At 36.1% G+C, this 22,076-nt stretch overlaps 1 protein-coding gene and 1 long non-coding RNA gene across 3 annotated transcripts; both read right to left on the reverse strand.

Annotated features, from left to right (window-relative positions):
* Positions 1-3,416: 3,416 nt before the first annotated feature.
* LOC18442340 (F-box protein SKIP8) lies at positions 3,417-13,106 on the reverse strand. Of its 2 annotated transcripts, XM_020672216.2 has the most exons (4): positions 12,769-13,106; positions 12,293-12,663; positions 7,139-7,335; positions 3,417-3,957 (listed from the first exon to the last, which is right to left on the reverse strand). In XM_020672216.2, exons 2-4 carry the CDS (start codon positions 12,554-12,556, stop codon positions 3,708-3,710), a joined length of 711 nt encoding a protein of 236 aa, XP_020527875.1. In that variant the 5' UTR covers positions 12,557-12,663; positions 12,769-13,106; the 3' UTR covers positions 3,417-3,707. The 2 variants fall into 2 exon arrangements, with proteins under 2 accessions (XP_020527875.1, XP_011626303.1); XM_011628001.3 differs by having other exon boundaries at positions 12,293-13,106.
* A 2,117-nt stretch (positions 13,107-15,223) lies between these two features.
* LOC148783887 (uncharacterized) lies at positions 15,224-16,368 on the reverse strand. Its single transcript, XR_016057387.1, has 2 exons — positions 15,817-16,368; positions 15,224-15,706 (listed from the first exon to the last, which is right to left on the reverse strand). It is a non-coding gene; the product is annotated as an uncharacterized LOC148783887 (long non-coding RNA).
* Between the last annotated feature and the right edge of the window lie 5,708 nt (positions 16,369-22,076).

Consider the following 22,076-nt stretch of genomic DNA (forward strand, 5'->3'; position numbering starts at 1 on the left):
GTGGCCATGTTGCTCATTGGATGAATGGAAGATTGGGAATCATGGAGGTTGAGGTTTTTATGATTGGAAATCATGGATCTGACAATATTATCACTTTCAATCGTATTTATAGAGAAGCAAATTTTGTGGCGGATAATCTTGCGAAGAAAAGGGATTCTCTTGATTCATTAGTTGCATCTCCAGCTTTGTTATAATTTTCTTGTACTTGTATGGCTTTTTTTTATCTAATAAAATAATCTACTTTTGTCAAAAAAAAAAAAAAAAATTGAGATAACTACCCATATAAGTCAATTTTTTAGCATTTGATCTTTTGATCAGATAACTTAAAGTATTTTGTCTAATTTTATTTTAAATATCATTTTGTAGTGAAATTTGGGATTTTCGCACAGTGCACCTCAAAAAAATCAGAAAAACATTTTTATAGAAAAATTACTAAGATATCCATAGAATTTGTTGGGTATCTTTGTTATTTTCTCCTGGCTAGTTGAGGCGAAGCTACAAATTTCATTTAAATGGATTTGTAGATAAATTTACAAATAATAAAATAATATTTAGACATGACAGTATAAACAAAGCCAGCTATCCTTTCAAATGGGACATACATATATTTTATACATATGTGGAGTTTTCCCTAATATTTCATCATTCACGGAAAACATTTTAACGGTCACGGCTGCATTCATCCATTTTCCTTCATTTGGGGGATTATACCCCAGTGTATGATATTCCATACACCATGGTGATATCCACTCTTCGTTACTGAATGAACGATAGATATTAACCATGTCAGATGAATTGATTGTCAGGATTCGAACTTGAGAATAAACGGTGGATATCCTTGTTGTGCGTCATGTATCGCCACCTACACCATGGGTGTATGGTCTACTTTCTATGTTGTATGCGTATATGGTAACACCGTACTGTTGTTTTAGATAATAAATATTAATATATGTAATTCTATAGTCTTGTATGCATACATGCATGCACGTATATTTGTATGTTGTTGTGTGTATGGGTATATGTATGTTATACGTTTGCATCATCATCATCATTATAACTTTTTTTCAATTAATTGGAGCTGGTTACATAAATCATGATTCGTCATTCTGCTCTATTAAATGTCATACTATCACTGATGCCATAAATTCCTATATCTTTTCAGACTACTTACAACCACATCTTTTAGGCCCTATTCCTTGTCTTTTTCAGTCTTTCCACTTGAACTAACTCGCACCTCTTAACAAGTGTTGTACTTAGTTGATGCCACACATGGCCAACCCACCTAAGTCTACTATCTCTCATCTTATTTTTTATTGTTGCCATTCCTAAATTCTCCCGAATAAATTCATTTCAAATTCCATTTCTACTTGTCATGTGACTCATTCATTTTAACATCCTCATCTCCATTATACTCATTCTATGGATATATTGGTTTTTGTATGCGTAACATTCCACCCCATAAAGCAAAGTTGATCTCACTGTTGTCCATAGAACTTTCCATTCAGCTTCATAATACGTGGCGATCACAACTGACCCCCGCCCTCATTTGTACTAACAATTCCTTATACCGCTATGTTCTCATTGTGTTCGTCAGTTAAAAATTTTTAAAATAAACTCTCCACCTTTCGTTGACCTCGTCATGCTTCACCAAGACCCTTTGATCCTCGCTCTCTATGCATTTAATATGGTTTTGATCCCTATATTTTTCCTCTCTTACTTTTATTAATTTGAAGACATCTTTTTCACATTCTCTTGTTCTCAGTTTATTATATAGATTACCATATGCTTTAAATTTAGCTTGACTTAAATATTTGATTAGCATTTTTCGTAGTATTTTTATATTTTTTAAAATTTGATCATTTCTACTGTACTGCCAAATTTTATAACAATATCGATTTTGCTAATAGCCTTTTGAACCAGATCACTCTACCAATTGCATATATCAGTAGATAAGCACTTATATAATTATATATGTTATATCTCACGCATATATGTATGAAAATATGCATATGTTGCATATGTGCATTCACAGATGGTTATAATATATATATATATATATATATATGGGAATGATTTCATGCAACTGTTGTACAATAATATAATGAAACCATCTTCAAAAACCATGTTCGAAGTATTTGTTTGACACAAACTTTTAAATATATACTTTTTTCATTTTAAAGAACAATCACAAAAAAAGAAAAAATTGAAAAACCACCCTACAAAGTGTCTTTTTAGCCCAGTTAATATAAGTCATCCATTTAAGTGAGATGCTTAAATATAGACCTCCGAAAGATTTTTTTATTTCCAAAATTTGTATATAGCGTTATTTTTATTAAATTCACAATGCTAAAATGGAAAAAAGTGAAAAACTTCTCCAATGAATATCTATAAAAAGAACACTTCATTTATTCTATGGACTAAGCTCATAATTTAAAAAAAAAAATAGCAAACTCCTTGACGCATCTAAGCGATCAAATTTACATAAGTAATTGTGACCTCTTTGTATAATAGGTACATGGACTCATTGTATACAATACCTTTTTAATACCTCATTCACAAATAAAAAAAAGTGGTTCAATTAAATTATTTCATTGTAAACTTCAATTGAAGTAATATGTTAGCCAATTTTCTCCAGGATGGGGTTTCCATTGTAAACTTCAACTGACATAATATGTTGGCCAATTTTCTCAAGGATGGGGTTTCCATGAGTCAGAAAACCTATGCACACATGCAGACCCCTCTAAAATTCACCTTGCAGATGGAATTTTTATCCAAAATTTTAGGGATTCATCATCTAAACCAAACCCCTCTAAATTCACCTTGATGATGGAATTTTTATCCCAAATTTTTGGGATTCATCATCTAAACCAAGCTGATCATAAATATGAAAAAAATAAATGAATTTCAAAATATGTTTTGTTGGAAGATGTTTTTGGCACCGTCTACATCTGATTTGACCCCATGTGCTTTACACAACGTCCATCTTATGTTGAAGTTTTGCACCATCTGACTCATAGAACACTTCTCCTTTTCTCACTACCAAATCCTTGACAGTTTTGACAGACCCCAGCCGAAATTTAACACAAATAAAACCAAATTATGTAAATTTGCTGTAAATTCCAGGACAAACCGGTGGCTGGAGTTGAAGATTTTCCATTCCATGTCGAGAATAGAACTATTTGACTTCCGGATCTCAGCCGACGTACATTTTGGAAAACATTGTAGAAACAATCGCAGGTCTTTGTAATTCAGGTAAACAATAGTATTCCATTAGTTGCCATGAAGTAATCGGCTTCATTCAAAACAATGTACATACCATAACCATGAATTCATGAAGATATGCATGCATCAACATAACTCTCTGTCACCTTTTCTAGACTCAAAAAATAAGACATTCCAACTCTGCAACCGTATCCGCCAAAAATTGTTTTTGCACAATGATCTATACAATTTCTTTTAAAGAGTTTAGTATTCCAACTGAACAAATCTTTCACATCTTTTTCAGAAAGTAATGAGATGAGAGAGAAATCTCACATCTTTTTCAGCAAGTAATGAGATGAGCGAGAGAGAGAGAGAGAGACCCATCATTTTTAGAAAGGGCCCAGGGAAGCAGCAACATCAAGAACTCCAAACCAAAATGGCAGAGAAGTGAAGCAAGCTGATACCCCACAAATGACTCTCTATTGTCCCTTTTTGTATAATCTTTTTTAACCAAATATGTGTGGATCAACCTCCCCGTCGTTGAGCATCATAGAGCTGTGGTGATGAACCATAAACCATCGGCTATCATGAAACTCATATACATTGGTTACATGGAAGGAGTTCACATTTGTAAAGGCTTTCATGGTGACCCATGCCATTTCATTAAGAACTCGGACCCGAACATCACAGACCTGGAAGTTAACCGGCTGGTGCCAGTTAAATGCCACCCCCCAACTTTCCATCACTGAGTTGTACCTGCAAATAACCATGTTTTATTTATAGGTTTCCACTTCCATTCAGAAGGGCAAGAAAAATAAAGGAAATTATATTAACGGAAAGGAATCAAAATCTACAAATAACAGCTATTTAAGATTTTGCCTATATCTTTTGATTTAATTTCAAAATACCCATCAAAATACACATGACCATGAGTTGGAAAAGTTGAAAATGGTAAACTGTTTAACTGGTTGAAAAATTAGTTATATTTCAATAAATTTCCCTTATAGCAGCTATGTTTTCCATTTAGCACATTAACATGCAATTTGGAGAATGTGAAACTTGAATCCAAGAAGTGTGTATGTCTTTTAAAGTGTTTTTTATTTCCAACAAAATATCATGATCAAAAAAGAGAGAATATTGAAATGATGGTAATCTTGTTAAAATCACTCGGTTGCTTGCAGCATAATAACACAGCTGTATCTTTTTCAAGTGAAAGACTTCAAAGGTGTCCAAGAATTTCAAATGAATAAGTAATCCTGAATCTCATGCAGAAAGCCCAAGATTGAAATGTTGTAAGCACTATCAGGAGAGAGTTGGGGAAGTAGCTGTGATATTACTGTTATCTAAAAGATCAGAGGAATACAGCTATATGAATATGTAAAACATAATTTACACTTGCTCCATCGGGCAAAAGACCTACTTAGGAGGAATTTCTTGATAAAAAAATTTAAGATCTACTCAAGATCACCAGATGAGTAGTTTCAAAAAAGAAAAGAAATTCACCATCCAAAAAATGGATGGTCTGTGTTCAATCGTATGGCATATGTTTTAAATTCACTTCTGGAGTGCATATTCAAATTTTATTTTATTTTTGGTCAATAGGTTTGTGTAGGCTATATCCTCCAAATTTGAGGTTCTTAAAATACTCATAACTAGGGTTTTGCCTGAGGGAGAAAATGTAATTGGCTCTCGTGGGGATCGTATAACCTTATCTAGTTATTAATTGTTTGTGATCTTTGAGGTTACATATGTATTTCTTAGGATTAAACACAAGTATTTGCAAATAAAAGAGCTAATGCCACAACCACTCTGTAAATTTGTAAAGCTTCCATAAAAGCCAAAGTTCCAAACTAAGCAACAACTATCTGCTGAGGTAGAGAAATGGAAGAGTTTTCTCCAAGCAAGCTCAAATTTCAGAGCAACCACAAGGAGAATCAATCCAACTATCGTATTCGGTTCAAGTTTTCAATCCAGAAGAGGATCCAAGAGTAAAATTTGATGGGAACCCTTTCCACAATCCTGGCCCCTTAAGAGGAGGAGAACTGAAAAAATCATGAATGCTAGTACCACTATAGTCAAAAGGCAATACAATGAAATACAATAAAGAAAAAATACATAGTCAAAGGCAAGTGGCAATCGGGGGCCCTGGAGGTGCCTCACGGGCACCTGATGTTTCAGGCAAGCTTTAATTTTTGAAATTTTTTGAAATCTACAAAAAAACTAAAATCTTAATGAAAAGAATAAACATATCATATATACAGCATCCGTAGCACTTGAGCATTTGTATAAAATAGCCACTCTAAGTCACATATAATGACATTTTGCGAACTAAAATGCCATGCTTGATTAATTGATATTATCACCTTCAATATCGACTATTTTACAAAGGCATACATGTGTAAGCATCCAATATGGATACACAAGTCCAAAATCCAACCCAGAATAGCATTTCAGATACAACACATTTGACATCATTTAGAGGGGGGAAAGTGGAATTTAAGTGATCTTGATACTTTCATAATGAAATTAAAAAAAAAGTTAATGAGAAGTGTTTCAAGTCTTTGAAGTTTCAAAAACGTGTCATGAACTTGGCATGTTGACAAGCGCCAAGAACTACGGACCCCAGTGTCAAGGTACATTGACAACTGACACCAAATTTTAAAAAATAGGCTTGTGAATTTAAGTTCATGATTGATGAAAAAAAAAAAAAGGAATACAAAATCAAAGAAACGTGAATGTACTTTGACTACTTATTGCTTGCCAATTCATACATAAATATGATTCCATATGTGTAATGTCATAAAACCCAATATGGATAGGAATTGTACATTGACTAATACATTACAGAAAAGAAACGAGGACTAAAAAGCTAAGAAATTACCAATCTCAAAAAAGAAGGGAATACGCATACCATATCCATAGTCCTCATGCAGTGAGGGGATAAGATAACTCGACCACTAAAGCACAATCCAACCCAAAAATAAGCTCACTCCAACCCAGATTGAGAGAGTTAAAAGGAAATTTTACCTATACAAATAAATGACTAGAGCTGATTTCACAAATTTTGCTTTTCCACTATTCAGTTTTAAAACATTTCATCAGGAAACCATAAAAATAAATACCAATATCATCACAACTTCCAGGCACCATATGCCAGATCTGACAGATCTGAAAATATCTAAATCTTCATAGACATCAATCCGAGGGAATCCAGCTCAGATGCTCGCTGATCAACCTAATTCTCAGCCAGGATAATGGGGTATGGACTTTAAACATGACAGACTAAAATATATTAGAAGCCATCAAATTGTTGTAAGCAAATTTTAACAATATAGCTTTGAAGGATAATCATTCAAAGTTTTTAATGAATTCCCACCTAACCTTATGTTATGAATGTTGTGTTCAACAATGTTAAACTCATAGGCCAGGTTGTATGCATACTGCATGTCAATGCATATACCACTGTCAATGACCACAATCAAGGAAACATCTGGCATCACCCTACAATTTACTGCAGTGGTGTGTCATGTATAACACTTCGCACATCAGTTTCAAGAAAGATGATATAATGGAAAATGATGTGACTTATATGAAATAGTACTTAACCAGGTCGTATAACAGACTTCTTGTACAGAGATATCAACAAATAGTTTACCACATTGATATTAACATGTCTGGCAGGTAAACTCATAATAGAACTGTCTTCAAAGATTTGAGCGCACAAGATACGACAATTTTTCCCATTGATGTACAAAATAAGAAAATGTTTCAGTAGGACATAAAAGTAAAGATATTCTTTTATTTCTTTTTTATATCATTAGGAGAAGAATGGAGGTCAAATTGGAAACCTAGACACTGGTATCACATATATATGAGAACCTGAGAACCAAGGAGTTTGCTAGATAAGTATAAGAATTCAAGTAGTTTTGATCCATACCCGGTGAAGAGCTCTCCAGAGCCATTGATACACTTCACATAATCTGCTCGAAGCCAAAGATGACTCATCTCTGGAAGTGATCTCTCTCTGATGATGTTGTAAAATTCTGAATTTATACTTACAACTGCTTTTGTAGCAGCATAGTATGCCTTCCATCCATTTGCTGGTCTGATAGAGTCCTGCTCAACTGTGAAATCCTGATGCAGCACAAAGAAAATACCACATAAAAAATAGAATATAAGATTTTCTGCAAGCCCAAAATCAAATTTGTATACAGCATGCAATTATGATTATGGAGATAATGATCAACAAAAATCAGTTGGCGTCATGGATCAACACTGCATTAAATCAACAAAAGCATACAAGTCTGGGTAAGTAGACTCCAGCAACCAAATAACAATGTTAGTAAGTTGAGTTCTTTGAAGAAGAAAACTCGACAGCCATTATTACCTTAAAATAAAATGTTTATCTTAAGATTGAAGAGAGATTAAGTACTGCACAAGTTCCTTCAAAACAAATACATGCATGCTTAATCAAACCAGGAGCATCTCGAAATTACTCAAACTAGGCTTTTCCAAGCCCTTGGTTACTTAAAATCTGTGCTACCTGATTTCCCAAGCTTCAAGCCTCCAATTCAATCTCTCTTTCACAAACCATTTCATAAACAAAATGATGTTGAACTATGATGTCATTGGTGCAAGCATGAAAACCCAAAATTGATACCAACCTTACGATACGTTAATTATCACATCGAACGGTGCAATCTAGTTCACTAGAAATATCATCAACATGCAATGTACACTTTGATGAAACCAACAAGTACACTTTGATGAAAGTTCTAGGTTCTTGCAAAAGGTTTTTTTTTTTTTGACAATAATAGGCCTGAAGCTTGTTGCCTCAAGAGATCAGGTAAGGGAGTTTTTAACAGAAGGGCTTTTAAAAAGCAATCTTTAAGTCTTTTCCGGATGCTCTTGGTTTGATGGACTGCAACTGTTCACTAAGGACCAGTGTTGTTACCTAGACAAATTAGTTTCCCCCTTTTGTGAAGCGACGATATGTGTTGACATGTAGGCGCATGTTAACATGCCACACAATCTGTCCCTCTGCAATGTCATTTGTGTCGAGGAGTTAACTTGGTATATCAACAGTTTGATGCAGGGGAAAAAAAATTTATATATTTTCTCTATTAATTAGTGTTTTCTCCCAATTGTAAGTCATAGCTCTGAGCTAAAGTCGGTGAGATCTCAAAAAAGATAAAAAATATTATTTTATGATAGTTATGTCAATAAGGATCCTTGAAAAGAGTAATTGAAGGAGATAATAGGGACACTCTAATTGACATACTTTATATATATACAACTAATAAGGATCTGAAGGATGGTATGAGACTTGTTACCCCAATGGTTACATTATGTGGAACAAGAAATGCAGGAGAGAATGTTTACATGGCAATCCTTGGTCTAACTTCTACAATTGTGATGTTAATTAATTATGAAGTTTCTCAAAGATTTCCAGTGTAATCTGAGATTTTTACAAGGACTAATGTCAAATTTATGACATTAATAAGCTGGTCCCACAATAGAGTAGAAACATTTGAGTGATTTAAAAACCTATGAAACTGCTTGGTGGAATGTAAAAGACAATCCCTAAGGCTTTGTCTAGGCACATGCAGGAGGTTATGCCACTCTCCCACAGTCAAAGGACTCCTGCTCAAGGTAGTGAATTTTTTTTGTGGAGAATTGGTTGCCCACGACTTCATTTACAATCAAGACGTTTTTACTGATCGAGATAAAGAAAAAAGGTTGCCAGTGACATAACAGATTCCAAAACCAAAGACAAGACCTGTATTTACATAGAATCCGAAAATGCTTACAATCATCTTAATGGATCAATAAATCATGTAGACAACATTAGATAACAACAGTATTGGTGGGATAAGAGCTTGCAGTTCACTACTTTCTCTTCTGTGATTATAGAAACCCTTGGGACCATTTTGACTTTTGAGAGCTCTCTGATAGGAAAACCCTTCTTCCCATTATTTTCTTATCATCATGAAATAACAAAAGTGAGCTACTTAGTTATGAAAATGAAGTGGGTTTATCTGAGGGGATGGGAAGAAAGTGTCTCATTTGCAATTGTGGATGATACTACTCTCTTTTGAGATGCTCATAAAAGTTGAAAAGGAACCTTTCTTTTGAGATGCTCATAAAATTTGAAAAGGAACCTTTACAGAAATGAAACTAAGGAGGACAAAAGTCATGCGATTAAAATCCTAGGAAAAGAAGTATAGAAGATAACTAGAACGCTTTTTTGCTAGAGTAGTTTGCCTGATTTGCCATAATGGCAAAAATGAAGTCCAAGAAGCCAGTTCTCAAAAAAGGTTATTAGCACCGTTTATGCAATAACAATTCTATAGGCATGAGGAAACAATAATGCATCAGCATATGGGAATTGACCTGCTCTAATTCTTAACCAACACAAAGGTTACTTTACACCATAGAAATAAACTACACAAGTTAGCATTCTAAAATCTATACTCAATAGCTGAGACGTAAACCATCATTTTCATCTTGCAAATTGAATATGGCTAGTGAAAAACCAATTGACAACAAAATCTTGCTAAATCCATTATTTCATTTTAATTTTTTTTTGGTTAAATAGATTTTGTATTAATAAAGGTACCAAGTCCTTGTTACAAAAATGTTGTTAGAGAAATTTGTATAAAAATGGTTATTTTGTCTGGCATATATAGAGGAAGGTGCTAATCACCCCTTGTTTGCCTAGTGAATCCACTATGGTGTTTGCTTCAATCAAGATACAGTTCCATTGAATCAATTAAATATGGTGTACTGAGGGCCGCAAGCACCACCCTATTTCGTGGGACAAAGTGTGTTCCCCCATCGCTCAGGATGGGCTAGGCATCCGCAAGCTCCAAGCCAACAACCTTGCTTTGTTACGGAACTGGTGGTCACGGAATGCCACCCAACTTGACCAACTTTGGAGGCAAGTCATTTGCCACAAATACTGTTTGGGCAGCGATGATTGGCTCCCCCCTAGTAGAATCAGTGGTAGGATCTCGGGCCTTTGGAGATCCATCCTATGGAGTCGGGATAAATTCCTACTGAACATCTGTCTTCATCCTCGAGCCGGTCATCGCATTAGCTTCTGGAAAGATTTGTGGATTGGCCAATCCACGCTGAAAAATCTCCTCCCTCTTCTTTCTCGAGTGGCTACAAACCCTTTGGCTACCACAGCTGACTACTTCTCCCTGAACTCTGCAGTGAAATCTTGGAGCACAGAGTTCAGAAGAGACCTTATGGTAGAGAACTCCAAGAGTTCACAGCCATGTCGGCTCTCCTTGACCAGTTTTTTCTCCCCTCCAGTCACGAAGATAAACTCATTTGGACCCCTTCCCCTTCGGGATCCTTTACTGTGGCTTGCATGTACCACAAGATCACCTCTCCCCCTTCTTTCCCTCCCAAACCTCCCTCTATTATGGCTAAAGCCTGGTTCCCCTTCACCACTCCAAAAATTCAGGCTTTCCTCTGGCTTGTTTTATCCCAAAGAGCTCTCACCATTGACCAAATCCAAGTTAGGGGCCTCCCATTACCCAATAGGTAAGTCATGTGCACTAGAGCCAAGGAAACTAATAACGACCTTTTCCTCACCTGCGACTTCACGAGCTCCCTTTCGTCTGAATTACTGACCCTCTTTTATTGGACCTTGCCCCGTGTCCATACCTCACCTTTACTCCACTTTGGAGAGCAGCCATAACAGCCCCAGTTTGGGTCATCTGGTTAGAACGCAACAACAGAACTTTTAGAGGGGAAAGATGCTCAGTTCAGCATTGGTGTCGACAAGATACCAGACCTTGTCACCTTTTGGGCCACGCACTACCATACTTTCAGACACTTTTCACATGCTGATTTCACTCAAACTGGCAGGCCCTTGTCCATTTGCGACCCTCCACAATCTCTCGATCGTCCATGTGGTAGGTATCATCAAACTCGACTTTGATGGTTGCTCTCTCGGCAACCCAGGCTCCTCAGGAGTTGGGGGCACTTTCAAATCCTACACTGGCAACACTCTCCTCTCCTTCTCCTTCCCCATTGGACTGTGGACTCTACCCTAGCCGAGGCCCTTGCCCTTCTCACAGGCCTCAGAAAATTCAATCCTAATTGCTGCTTTGTCCTACAAATCAAAGGGGATTCAAAGAACACCATTTCTTGGGCCACTTCTAAGTCTACCCCTGGCGCTTGGCTCACATTTTTGATGAAATCTTGCAGCATCAGCAGCTCTCTCTCTCTGTGTCCTGGAATCACATTTGGAGGGAAGAAAATCCTGAAGCCGACCTTCTGGCTAGGGAGGCCGCTTCAAACAATCCCACAGCAGGGTCGTCTACCACTTTTTCCCCTTGCTGACCCCTTTACAGTGACTGATTGTATAGATTGTTTGGATTTTTAGGGCCCCTAGTGGGCTTTTTTACAGGGCACCCAATCTCAGGGTAGCCTATTTTTTGTATCTTGCTACTTCTAGTAACCCCATAATTTATACATAATACAGTTAACAACTTCAAATATATATATATATATATATATGGAACAAGAGAGCCTGCCTTTATGCCTAAGCATGAATATAGAACACAAGGATCCAGTGTTCAAAGGTTATTATACTTAACAACAACATATAAACAAGGACACAATAATTGCATCTATTGTAAAAAGACAATAAAAACAGCACCACAATAATTAAGAAAAAAGTGTGCACCCAAGATTCTTAACCAAAGCAAAAGTTCATCGAATACCATATATTTTATCTAAACCAAGCAAACAATCTACATCGAATACCCTGTATTGTATCTAAACCATGCAAACAATCTACTCTACTCAGCTTATCATTCTGAAATTTATAATTGATGCCAAAGAAATCAACATTTTTCATCCTGCAAAGATGAATAGTTTCTTTTTCATAGTTATTCCAAAAATCAAAGATGAATAGCAAGAAAATCATTAAAGATAACATCTTGGGCAAATATGATGAGCAAATATGTCATTCCAGTGAAATAACACGATCAAGAAAATATTGTTGTAGAGAATAATTCAACATGCTAGTAGTAATCTATCAAAAAGAAAAATAAGAAAGAGTATATAGCACCTTGTGATATAATGATTTCCATGCGCTATCATCATTAGCTGCTCTCCTCATAGATGAATTGGTCATGGACAATCTGCACAAGCTTGGATAATCTAGATAACTCAAAGCATGTGTAGTAATCTCCGGCACCAACTGCTCCATCATTGAAGCACCGGACTGCCTATCAGGCTTCTCATACTTTTCACCGGCACTACCATTTGCATAAGAAGAACGAGCACAACTGCAACTACATTCACAGGCCTTCTTCTTTGAACTACCCACCATTTCCTCTCTCCTATTTCTCTTCGTATTCAATTTGAAACCCCAAATAGAATAAAGGCAACAAAGAACAGTGACCACGAGAGCGAAGAATAACAGATAGAAAGAATTTCCTGAAAATGTCAAAAAAATTGACTCCATTCGTATGATTTATAGCCTTTCTTGATAGACCGAAACACAACAAATCAAAGCCATTGCGATGATTTTTCTCTACAAACCTTGAGAGGGAAAATGAGGTGAAGAGGAACCGAACGAACCCTAGAACACTGTCATCACCCAGCGCGCTTTGACCAACCAAAAACCCTAGAACATGCAGATATCAAAATTCCTACTTGATTTACCTATAACCCTAGAAATAGAGAACGAATACGGGGAGTCTTTGCTTTGCACACAATTCGAAGCTGTTTTTTGCGCTCTCTCCATACAAAAACCCCCAAAAAATACCCACTATTTCAACCATTTAAATCATTCTTCCTCTGCAATTCTCTCTCTCTTCCGGTTTCTGTAACCGCTACAGCCGTAACTGTTGTGCGGCCTTCTTTCCATTTTAACAACCAACGTTAATATACGAAATTGTGGGAGAATATAGAGAGAGAGTATTAAAATGTGAGAGGAGAGAGTATTAAAATTCGAGAGGAGAGAGAAAGAGAGACTATCAACAGTGTGATCGAGAGGGGTGCAGAAGTAATATAGACAGAGGAAGGAAGGCTAGGCCAGCGAATAGAAACATTAGTGCACGGAGTCATCAAAGGATACTATCATAGTTTATAGCATCCCTATGTTGGATGTTACTGTATATTTACTCTCTCATGTGACGGGAGCTTTCTAGGGATTTTTTTTATATATGGAGCCTTGCTATCTCCATTAACAAGCACCTGTAGTATTTTGAAAGTGGGTTTTTGGGTTATAGAACACTTGCTAGATCGGGAAAAGCACACATAAGGTAAAAAAAAAAGGGCATGCCCAAAAAAAAATCTTTTGAAAAAAGTTGTTTCGACACCATACATCACAATCTCGAGACATATGGATGTAAAAAAAAAAGAAAAAAAGTTTGAAGTATGAAAAATAATACATTTTAAAATACATCATGTACACCGTCCACTCTCAAAATTTTCATATATTTGTCTGTACCATTTTTTAATTTTAAATTTCACAATTAGATGTAAAGTAGTTTTTCCGATCATCATTGAAATCTCGATCACCAAAATTATGATGAACTTTGGAGATGCGTTAATTAGATGGTTTAAGGTTGGCACCTTATGCAAACCAAACCCTCTTATATCATTTGCAAACCAACCCCTCTTAGATCATCAGATAAGTTTCTACTATATTTTATGATGTTGCTTTTTCAAACGTATAAAATATATCTGATTTTTTTTTGTCAAGTTATATTATGAAGAGGTTGCAATTGAGTCTCAAAATATTCTGGCGTTGGTTATACTCTAAAGTTGGTTTTACTTAGAGAGCAAAGAGAATAAATGCTCCCGCGGGAGCATAGAATGCGTTAACCATACATACGTAGGCTCACCGGGTCCATTAAGGGCGGCTGACTTGGTATGAAAGTCCACCAATAGGCATTCACGTTGACTTATGGGTCCCTTCTCAAGATGACAATACATACTATTATGCTATCCCATACCTTGATCACACCAATCATCCACTACCTCAACGATAAGATCGATATACTTTCTTAATTATTGAATGTTTTGATTTTCGAAAAATACTCCCTCTAAGATACGTAAAGCCTCACCTCAAAGCTCACTTAATGTCGAAAACCTTCAAATCGATCAGCTTGGCTATAGCCCTTTTAGTTGTGAAAAAAGTTAGGATTTCAAATCCTAAACATTGTGTATGTTGTAATACACTATCTTGACCGTTTGTTTCTATTCATATTTTTAGCTTCCAAATTTATAGTTGTGTTGGAAATCGATTTTAAATGATGATGGAGATTTTTTATGCCAAAAGTGTATTACAAAGGAGGGTTCGAAGTGAAGCTTTACTTTTGTTTCATAAAGTCTATGCCTTATCTTCAATAAAATTTGGTAGCCATGGCAAAAAAAAAAAAAAAAAGTCTAAGCCTTCCAAAAATTACATCATTTATTTTATATTTGGACCTCAGTTGTGTACCTTTGGTTTGACTATTGAGAATTGGGTTTGTTGGTGAAGTGTGCTTTAGAGAAGAAAACATTTTGGTGAATAGGGTTTATCACCACCGTGACCGTATATCTTGGAAAGGGATGGATGCCCTACCACTGAATTGCATGAAATAAATATCATGTATATAAATATAAGTGTAAGTTACGTACGGACGTTATTTGATGGGTTAATTATCATTTGGAGTCTCATTTGCTCGAAATTACCACCAGCACCCTCCTCTAGTTTTTTTTTTGTTTCATTTGCTCCAAATTACCACCGTCACCCTCCTCTAGTTTTTTTTTTTTTTTTTTAATTGCTCATTTGCCCTAAACATCATACAAAGTTTATTATTTGGACACTTTCTCTCTCCTAATTTTTTGGCCATTAAAGCTCTCTCTCTCTCCGAAAGTACATATATTTTATCTTTCTCCCATTCATTCCCCGCCATTAAAAAATCTCTTTCTGCCATTTTAAACTTTCCGCCATTAAGATATCTTTCTACAAATGCCATCTTCTGCAACTTTTTCTCTTCCTTCATTTCTTTGTTTTTTTGAACTTTGTATTTTTCGGTTGGAACCATTGCAGCTGAGAGAGAGATGTGAGACAAGATTCAAGCTATGGGAGAAAATGAAATAAATTTGGCAACCAGACCCATTGTACCTCTCTCTCACTGCACATGGGGATCTGAATGAGCACCATGGGGTAATCCCCATCAACTCCCTTCTCCAATTCTCCGACCTCCTTTAGAGGAACAGGCTTTGCTTCCTGAACCTGATCCAAAACCACCCCAGAACCAGCACAATTCAATCCCCCAATTGAACCATGAACAAACTAGACAAACATTAGCCAAAATTTGTAGAAGATGAGAAATATAATCCCGCCTAATGAAAACCCCAGAAGAATAAGCCATTCCAAAAACCCCAAAACCTCGGCTTTGCAGAAGGTGTATTAAAACGCCACCCTTTATAATAAGCCCCGATCTAGAAAACCAGCATTGCTCCAACAAAAAACCAGCCCATCCTGAAACCAGTTCAGTTACAACAGATTCCGATTGAGATCAACAATCTAAATGAAAAATCACTGGGTTTTAAAACACAGAACAAACATGTCATCAATCATTCAATTCGTACCAAGCTTAAAGGTAAAGGAGGCAAGAAAGCCAACTGAAAAGGAGGTAAATTAGGTGAACACCTGACCTAACGAGATATAGAATTTGCATTTTAAGAGAGAGAGAGATCCAAACCAACATAGTGTCTCTAGATGCATGGAAATGCCTAGAGAGCCATCCAACAGTAATCCCATAAACGGCTTGAGAAAACGGTTTCTCCTCTCTCTCTATTGAAACCCCACCTTTCCTTTTTTTTTGAGAAAACGGTTTCTGCTCTCTCTCTATTGTTTTGCTACAAGCAGTTTACCAAGTCATCGTTTCATCAGTTTGTTGGCTTCCTTGTACCTCCCTTGTTTGACGTTTCCCATTTCTCCATTTTCTCTCTCATGGATTTTTTTATGGGACTACTGCTGGATTGCTCTCGGGGCATTTCCATGTTTCTAAAGGCATTATGTTGGTTTGGATCTCTCTCTCAAAATGCAAATTCTATATCTCGTTAGATCAGGTGTTCACTTAATTTACCTCCTTTTCAGTTACCTTTCTTGCCTCCTTTACCTCAGTGGGGTGCGGTTTCTATAAGGTTGCAAACTTTAAACAATCCAATTAAGGCGCACCTCCAAATTTTATAGTAATTTTTGTGAAAAAAATCTTAAGATTATCTTAAAATCTATTTTTATATCGAATTAAATTTTAATCTAAAAGAATGGTTAAAACTAAATAGATCTATAAATATATGAAAATCTTGAAAATTGACGGTCTAAATATTGTATTCTAGGCATTTCCATGCTTCTAAAGGCACTATGGGGTTTGGATCTCTCTCTCTAAAAATACAAATTCTATATCTTGTTAGGTCAGGTGTTCACCTAATTTACCTCCTTTTCAGTTAGCTTTCTTGCCTCCTTTACCTCCGTGGGGTGTGGTTTTTATAAGGTTGCAAACCTTAAACAATCCAATTAAGGCGCAACTCCAAATTTTACCATAATATGTAATTTTAGTGAAAAAAATTCTTAAGATTATCTCAAAATATATTTTCATATCTAATTATAAAATTTTAATGTAAAAAAATGGTTAAAACTAAATAGATCTATAAAAATATGAAAATGTTAAAAATGGACGGTCTAGATAATGTATTGCAAGATGCACTATTTCTAGGACTGGAATCTTTTTTTTTTCCATATTCATACATCTTGATGTCAAGATGATCACTTATACTTTTTTTCAACATTAAAACAACCTTTTCCGATGGATTTTTTAGGTGCATCTGTAATGCTACATTTTAAGGTTGCAACCTGATATAAACTTTTTTCAAAAAGCAAAGATATCACATCAGGTAGAGCTGTTAATGGGCCTGGGTCAACCTGTGGCCTTTCATACTAGGCCCAAATACGGACCACGGTTAGGCCACATCTTAATGCTAGCAATATGGGTTTACTTGGCCCAATGTATTTTCAGTCCTAGTCCGAGCTAGTCTTGGCCCGGCCCAATAGCCTAATTTTTCTAGCTTGAGCCTTGCCATCACAAATTTAGGCAGCTTTGGGCTGGGCTTGACATACCTTACATAGCATCAGACCAGGCTCGGGCCTCGCAAACCCAGACAGTACCCGGCCCATTAAAAACCCCTAATTCGATGAATTAAGCTTGTTATTATTTGTGTTGTTTCAATGTACTTTTGGGAAAATATTGCGCACACGCACACATAAGTTCCAAAACCTGGAAACTGAAAAACATTTCGCGTTTAAAGAAATAATATTTTTATATATAATATTTTTTTATTCAATTCTACTTAAATGAAGCCAAAGCCTAAATTTCATATTAATATCATTTTTAAATAAAAATTAAAAATGATATTTATTTTTAGTCTTTAGATGAGGTTGTTTCAATTTGAACCATTAATAAGGTGCTTGTGCACATTTTAAGTATCCACAGCATGTCGCCGCAATACCAACCCGCTTTCACTTTTTCTCATTTTGAGTGGCCACCAACTGATTCATATGCTAGATAGTGGTGGCAACAGGTTACCCAAACCAGGACCGAAGAATATATTATTGGACCTAGACCTGACCCAATAATTAAAATATTTGTACATTTATATATTTTACAAATTGGGACATGAATGATCCAAACCTGGACCCGAATCGCTGATCCAATTTTTGAACCCATACCCAGACTCCAGTTGGTCTACCTGTCGGGCCGGCCCCGGGTCAGGTCGAGGTCCATTGCCACCCCTAAGGCCTATCATAAGACATCATTCTTTTCTGGCAAATGTACATAGAAATTCTTTCTTCGAGGTTTGTCATAAGGATGACTTCCAATACTTAGGGCCCTAAAAATAACTCGAGTTAGGATTTTGCCTAAGAAGTTAATTTAATTATGCTCACGCAGGAGCATATATGTTAGAAATTGTATTTTTGTATATTTGGGCCTTAGGCCCTCATGGAAGATTATTTCATAACATTGCAGATAACTCTCTTCTTATTGATTAATAAATAATATACAAGACCCCGTATAAATATACGATCCGCAGAAGTTAAATATAAATACCGACGGTTATGAATAAACACCACATAATCTTATCAAGAGATATGTATCCATACATATGCATATCCATACTGATATGTATCAGTATGCTGCATATCCATATCCATACGTTCCAGTAACAATTAAATATTAATATCAGCGGTTATGGATAGACATCACCTAATCTTACCAAGAAATATGTATCCATATAGATATATATCCATACTGATACATATCCATATTCATATGTTAAAATCCTATCTCAAACTCGCTTTGACACAAAGCATCTAGAGTTTGAACAATGAGCTGCATAAACGAATGAGTTGGATCTTCAGATCTTCGGGTTCATGGCGTGTTTGATAGAAGCAATAGTCTCCATGCACATATTGCTTGAACAACAAGCATAGAAAATCGGTAGACCTCAAGAACATATGGGCTCAGGAGCATCCGGGATCGAGTAACGAAAAACTCGATCAACAGCAAACAAACAGGCATTTGGAACATCCGGGACCGAGTAACGAAAAACTCGATCAACAGACAGGATCGAATAACGAAAAATACGATCATTAAATATGATCGAGTAACGGAAAGCTCCATAATCAGACGGGATCGAGTAACGAAAAACTCGATCATCAGACGGGATCGAGTGACGAAAAACTCGATCATCAGATGGGATCGAATAACAGAAAACTCGATCATCAAACAAGATTGAGTAATAGAAAGCTCGATCACCATATAAGATTAGATCAAGGTGGCTAGCGAGGCTAGTTGGCGAGGTTGGCGAGCTTTCAGATGGATCAGGACCAAAGATCAAGATCCGTAGAAAAAAATAGACAGAGAAGTGGCAGAGAGGCATATCAAAGAGTCGAACCACGACTCGATGACTGTTTTTGCAGATGTTGCAGATCAGTTGTTTTCAGAGGTGGATTTAGAGGCGGATTTCTATGAAAAATTGATGCAGATACCCAGATCTTGCTTGGATATAGATACCCAGATCTTGCTTTCACCAGAAGTTGTGAAAGCAGATGCAGAAGCAGCCATGACATAAGCCACAAAGGCCCCCAACTAGAGGAAGATGCTTTGGAATAAGGGGGTAGATTTTCCAAAGACACGTCCATGAAATTGTGAAGGGTACTGAAATTTTCGGAACGAATATAAAACAAGACTCGACAATATCAGAGAGGGTGCGATAGCTATTAGATATAGAGTCGCAATCAAATTGAAGGCTTCACCGATCAGGGAAACTGGAAACACAGGCTCGAGGCTTGAGAAACGAAATACCAAATCGTGAACCTTGCTTTGATACCATATTAGAAAATGTATTTCTATATATTTGGGCCTTAGGCCCTCATGGAAGTTTATTTCATAATATAGTAAAGAACTCTCTCATCATTGATTAATAAAGAATATACAAGACCCCGTATCAATATACGACCAATAACAATTAACGAGAAATACTAATGGTTATGGATAGACACAACATAATTTTATCAAGAGATAGGTATCCATACATATGCATATCCATACTGATATGTATTAGTATGATACATATCTATATCCATATGTTTCAGTAACATTTAAAGATAAATACCAAGGGTTATGTATAGACAACACCTAATATTATCAAGAAATATGTATCTATATATATACATCTCCATACTGATATGTATCATACATTCGCATCTCCATACTGATATGTGTTAGTATGATACATATACATATCCATATGTTAACAATATACTCTTTTGACATTCCCCTATAATGTGTCCACAATTCATTGTTTGGTAAAATGAGATAATTACTTGTTGAGCATCTGAGCCGTTTTGAAACAACTGGGTGCTAATGTTCATGTGCACACAAGGAGAGACCCTAACCACATGTAATGAATGCAATACATATAGAAGTTGGTGGGGTACTAAGGGATTCAAATGGGAATGTCATTTTATGTTATTCTAGACCATGTACTTTGGCAAATCAGACAATATCTTTATGAAAAAGTAGCCTAGAGGAAATTTGGTAGTGGAGGGGCACTCACTCAATGTCATTAACTAGTGCAAAAAGGTACCTAATAATATCAAATCTGACTACTTGAGATAATGGATATGCATGGCTATTTGGACAGTCTTTTTACATACGTCTGTCGGGAAGCTAATGATATGGCTGACATGCTTGCTAAGAGGGAAGTTTCTATGACGGAGTGATCCATTGTTGATGATTTGATTATTGTTACGCCTATGCAATGGCATCGTAATAGTTATTTGATCTATAAAATTAGTATTATTGTAAAAAATCAAAATTAATTAATTAAAATTTCTATCAATACTGAGGAAATTTTTATGGAAATTGGAAGTTTCAGACATGCCTCTCACTATAGCACTTTCTGTTATCAAACGCAAACGTGCTACAAAAAGACAAAACTTTTGACTCATGGAGCTAAAAGTTCCAAAAATTAAATATGTCACAATAGAATATCGATGATTTCTTATTTAGATGCAAATTAAAAGGGATGACGTTTTGTTCGATTGGGCTTAGTTGTATATTGGATATTATTCATATATTATCTACAAAATAAGAATCCACACTACCTCCTTCAAGTTGAAATAATGGTTTCCAATAGTTTGGAACATAAAACCCCAATTTGAAACATTCAGAAGAAAAAACATAAATTGAACTACCTAATGTTTGGTCGTAAATTTTTTCAATCAATTATAAGCAACATCTCAAAATTAAAAGAATTTGTAGAATTATAATAAATGTTTAGTCTTCCTGTAAAATAAACCACTATTATTTTTTTAGGAAAAATTATGAATATCTCACTAGAATCTACGTTGTAGACATTCTACCCCCAATACTTTTCATATCTCACCTTTAACCCAATTATTATTTTTTCTTGCTTTTACAACCCCGCACCCCCAAGTTAAAAAGTCAAATATTTGAAGACTAAAATACCCTTTTTAATAGCCATATGCCAGATAAAACCGACTCTCCCTATACCTGCCCAAAATCTCTCTTTCTCCCCCGCTCTCTCTCCGCCCAATCTCTCTCTCTCTCTCTCTCTCTTTCTTTTTGCTAGAAATATCTATTTCTCTCTCCCCCTAATCTCTTTCTCTACGTATAAATATCTCCTTCTCTCACACGCTTAGCCCATTCTTTCTCTTTCTCTCTGCCCAATCTCTCTTTGTCTCTCTGCTTGAAATCTCCCTCTATCAGTCTCTCTCTATCAATTTATCTATCCGCCCAATATCAACCTCTCTATCTCTATCAATCTCTCTCTCCACCCCATATCAGTCTCTCTCTCTCTGTCGCGTTGAAAAAGTATGGTTTAGCACAAAAGTGTGACTGACCGGTCATGAGGTTTCTGGAATTCTAGAAGCTAGAAGCTCGTACGACATACTTTTGTGTCCGACCGAAGCAAAAAATTACAGTTAAACACAAAAATGGGACAGACCGGCTACAAGGCTTATGGAATTCCAGAAGCCAAAAGTCGGTCTGACACACTTTTGTGCAAGACCGTTTTTTTTTTTGCTACAATCCAACACCAAAATATGCCGGACTGGTCACGAGGCTTCTGGATTTCCAGAAGCTAGTTTGACAAACTTATGCGCTGGACTGCATTTTTTAATATGTGTGTGTGTGAGAGAGAGAGAGAGAGAGAGAGAGAGAGAGAGAGAGAGAGAGAGAGAGAGAGAGAGAGAGAGATTGTGCGGAGAAATTGATATTGGGCAGAGAGAGAGTTTTTACCGCTAGATAAGGATAGTTTAGTAT

The sequence above is a fragment of the Amborella trichopoda genome, chromosome 1 (genome assembly GCF_054954075.1).
Source record: "Amborella trichopoda isolate Santa Cruz 75 chromosome 1, AtrichopodaSantaCruz75HAP2 v2.0, whole genome shotgun sequence".
In the NCBI taxonomy this organism is placed as follows: Eukaryota; Viridiplantae; Streptophyta; class Magnoliopsida; order Amborellales; family Amborellaceae; genus Amborella; species Amborella trichopoda.

Bases quoted from the DNA above. Each gene is read 5' to 3' on its own strand.
- LOC18442340 (XM_011628001.3), bottom strand. From the start codon at position 12,691: ATGGAGTCAATTTTTTTGACATTTTCAGGAAATTCTTTCTATCTGTTA. The intron at 7,336-12,292 runs GTGCTATATACT...GTGCTGCATCAG, and splicing joins GGAAATCATTATATCACAAG to GATTTCACAGTTGAGCAGGA. The intron at 3,958-7,138 runs GTATGGATCAAA...GGTTATTTGCAG, and splicing joins TCTGGAGAGCTCTTCACCGG to GTACAACTCAGTGATGGAAA.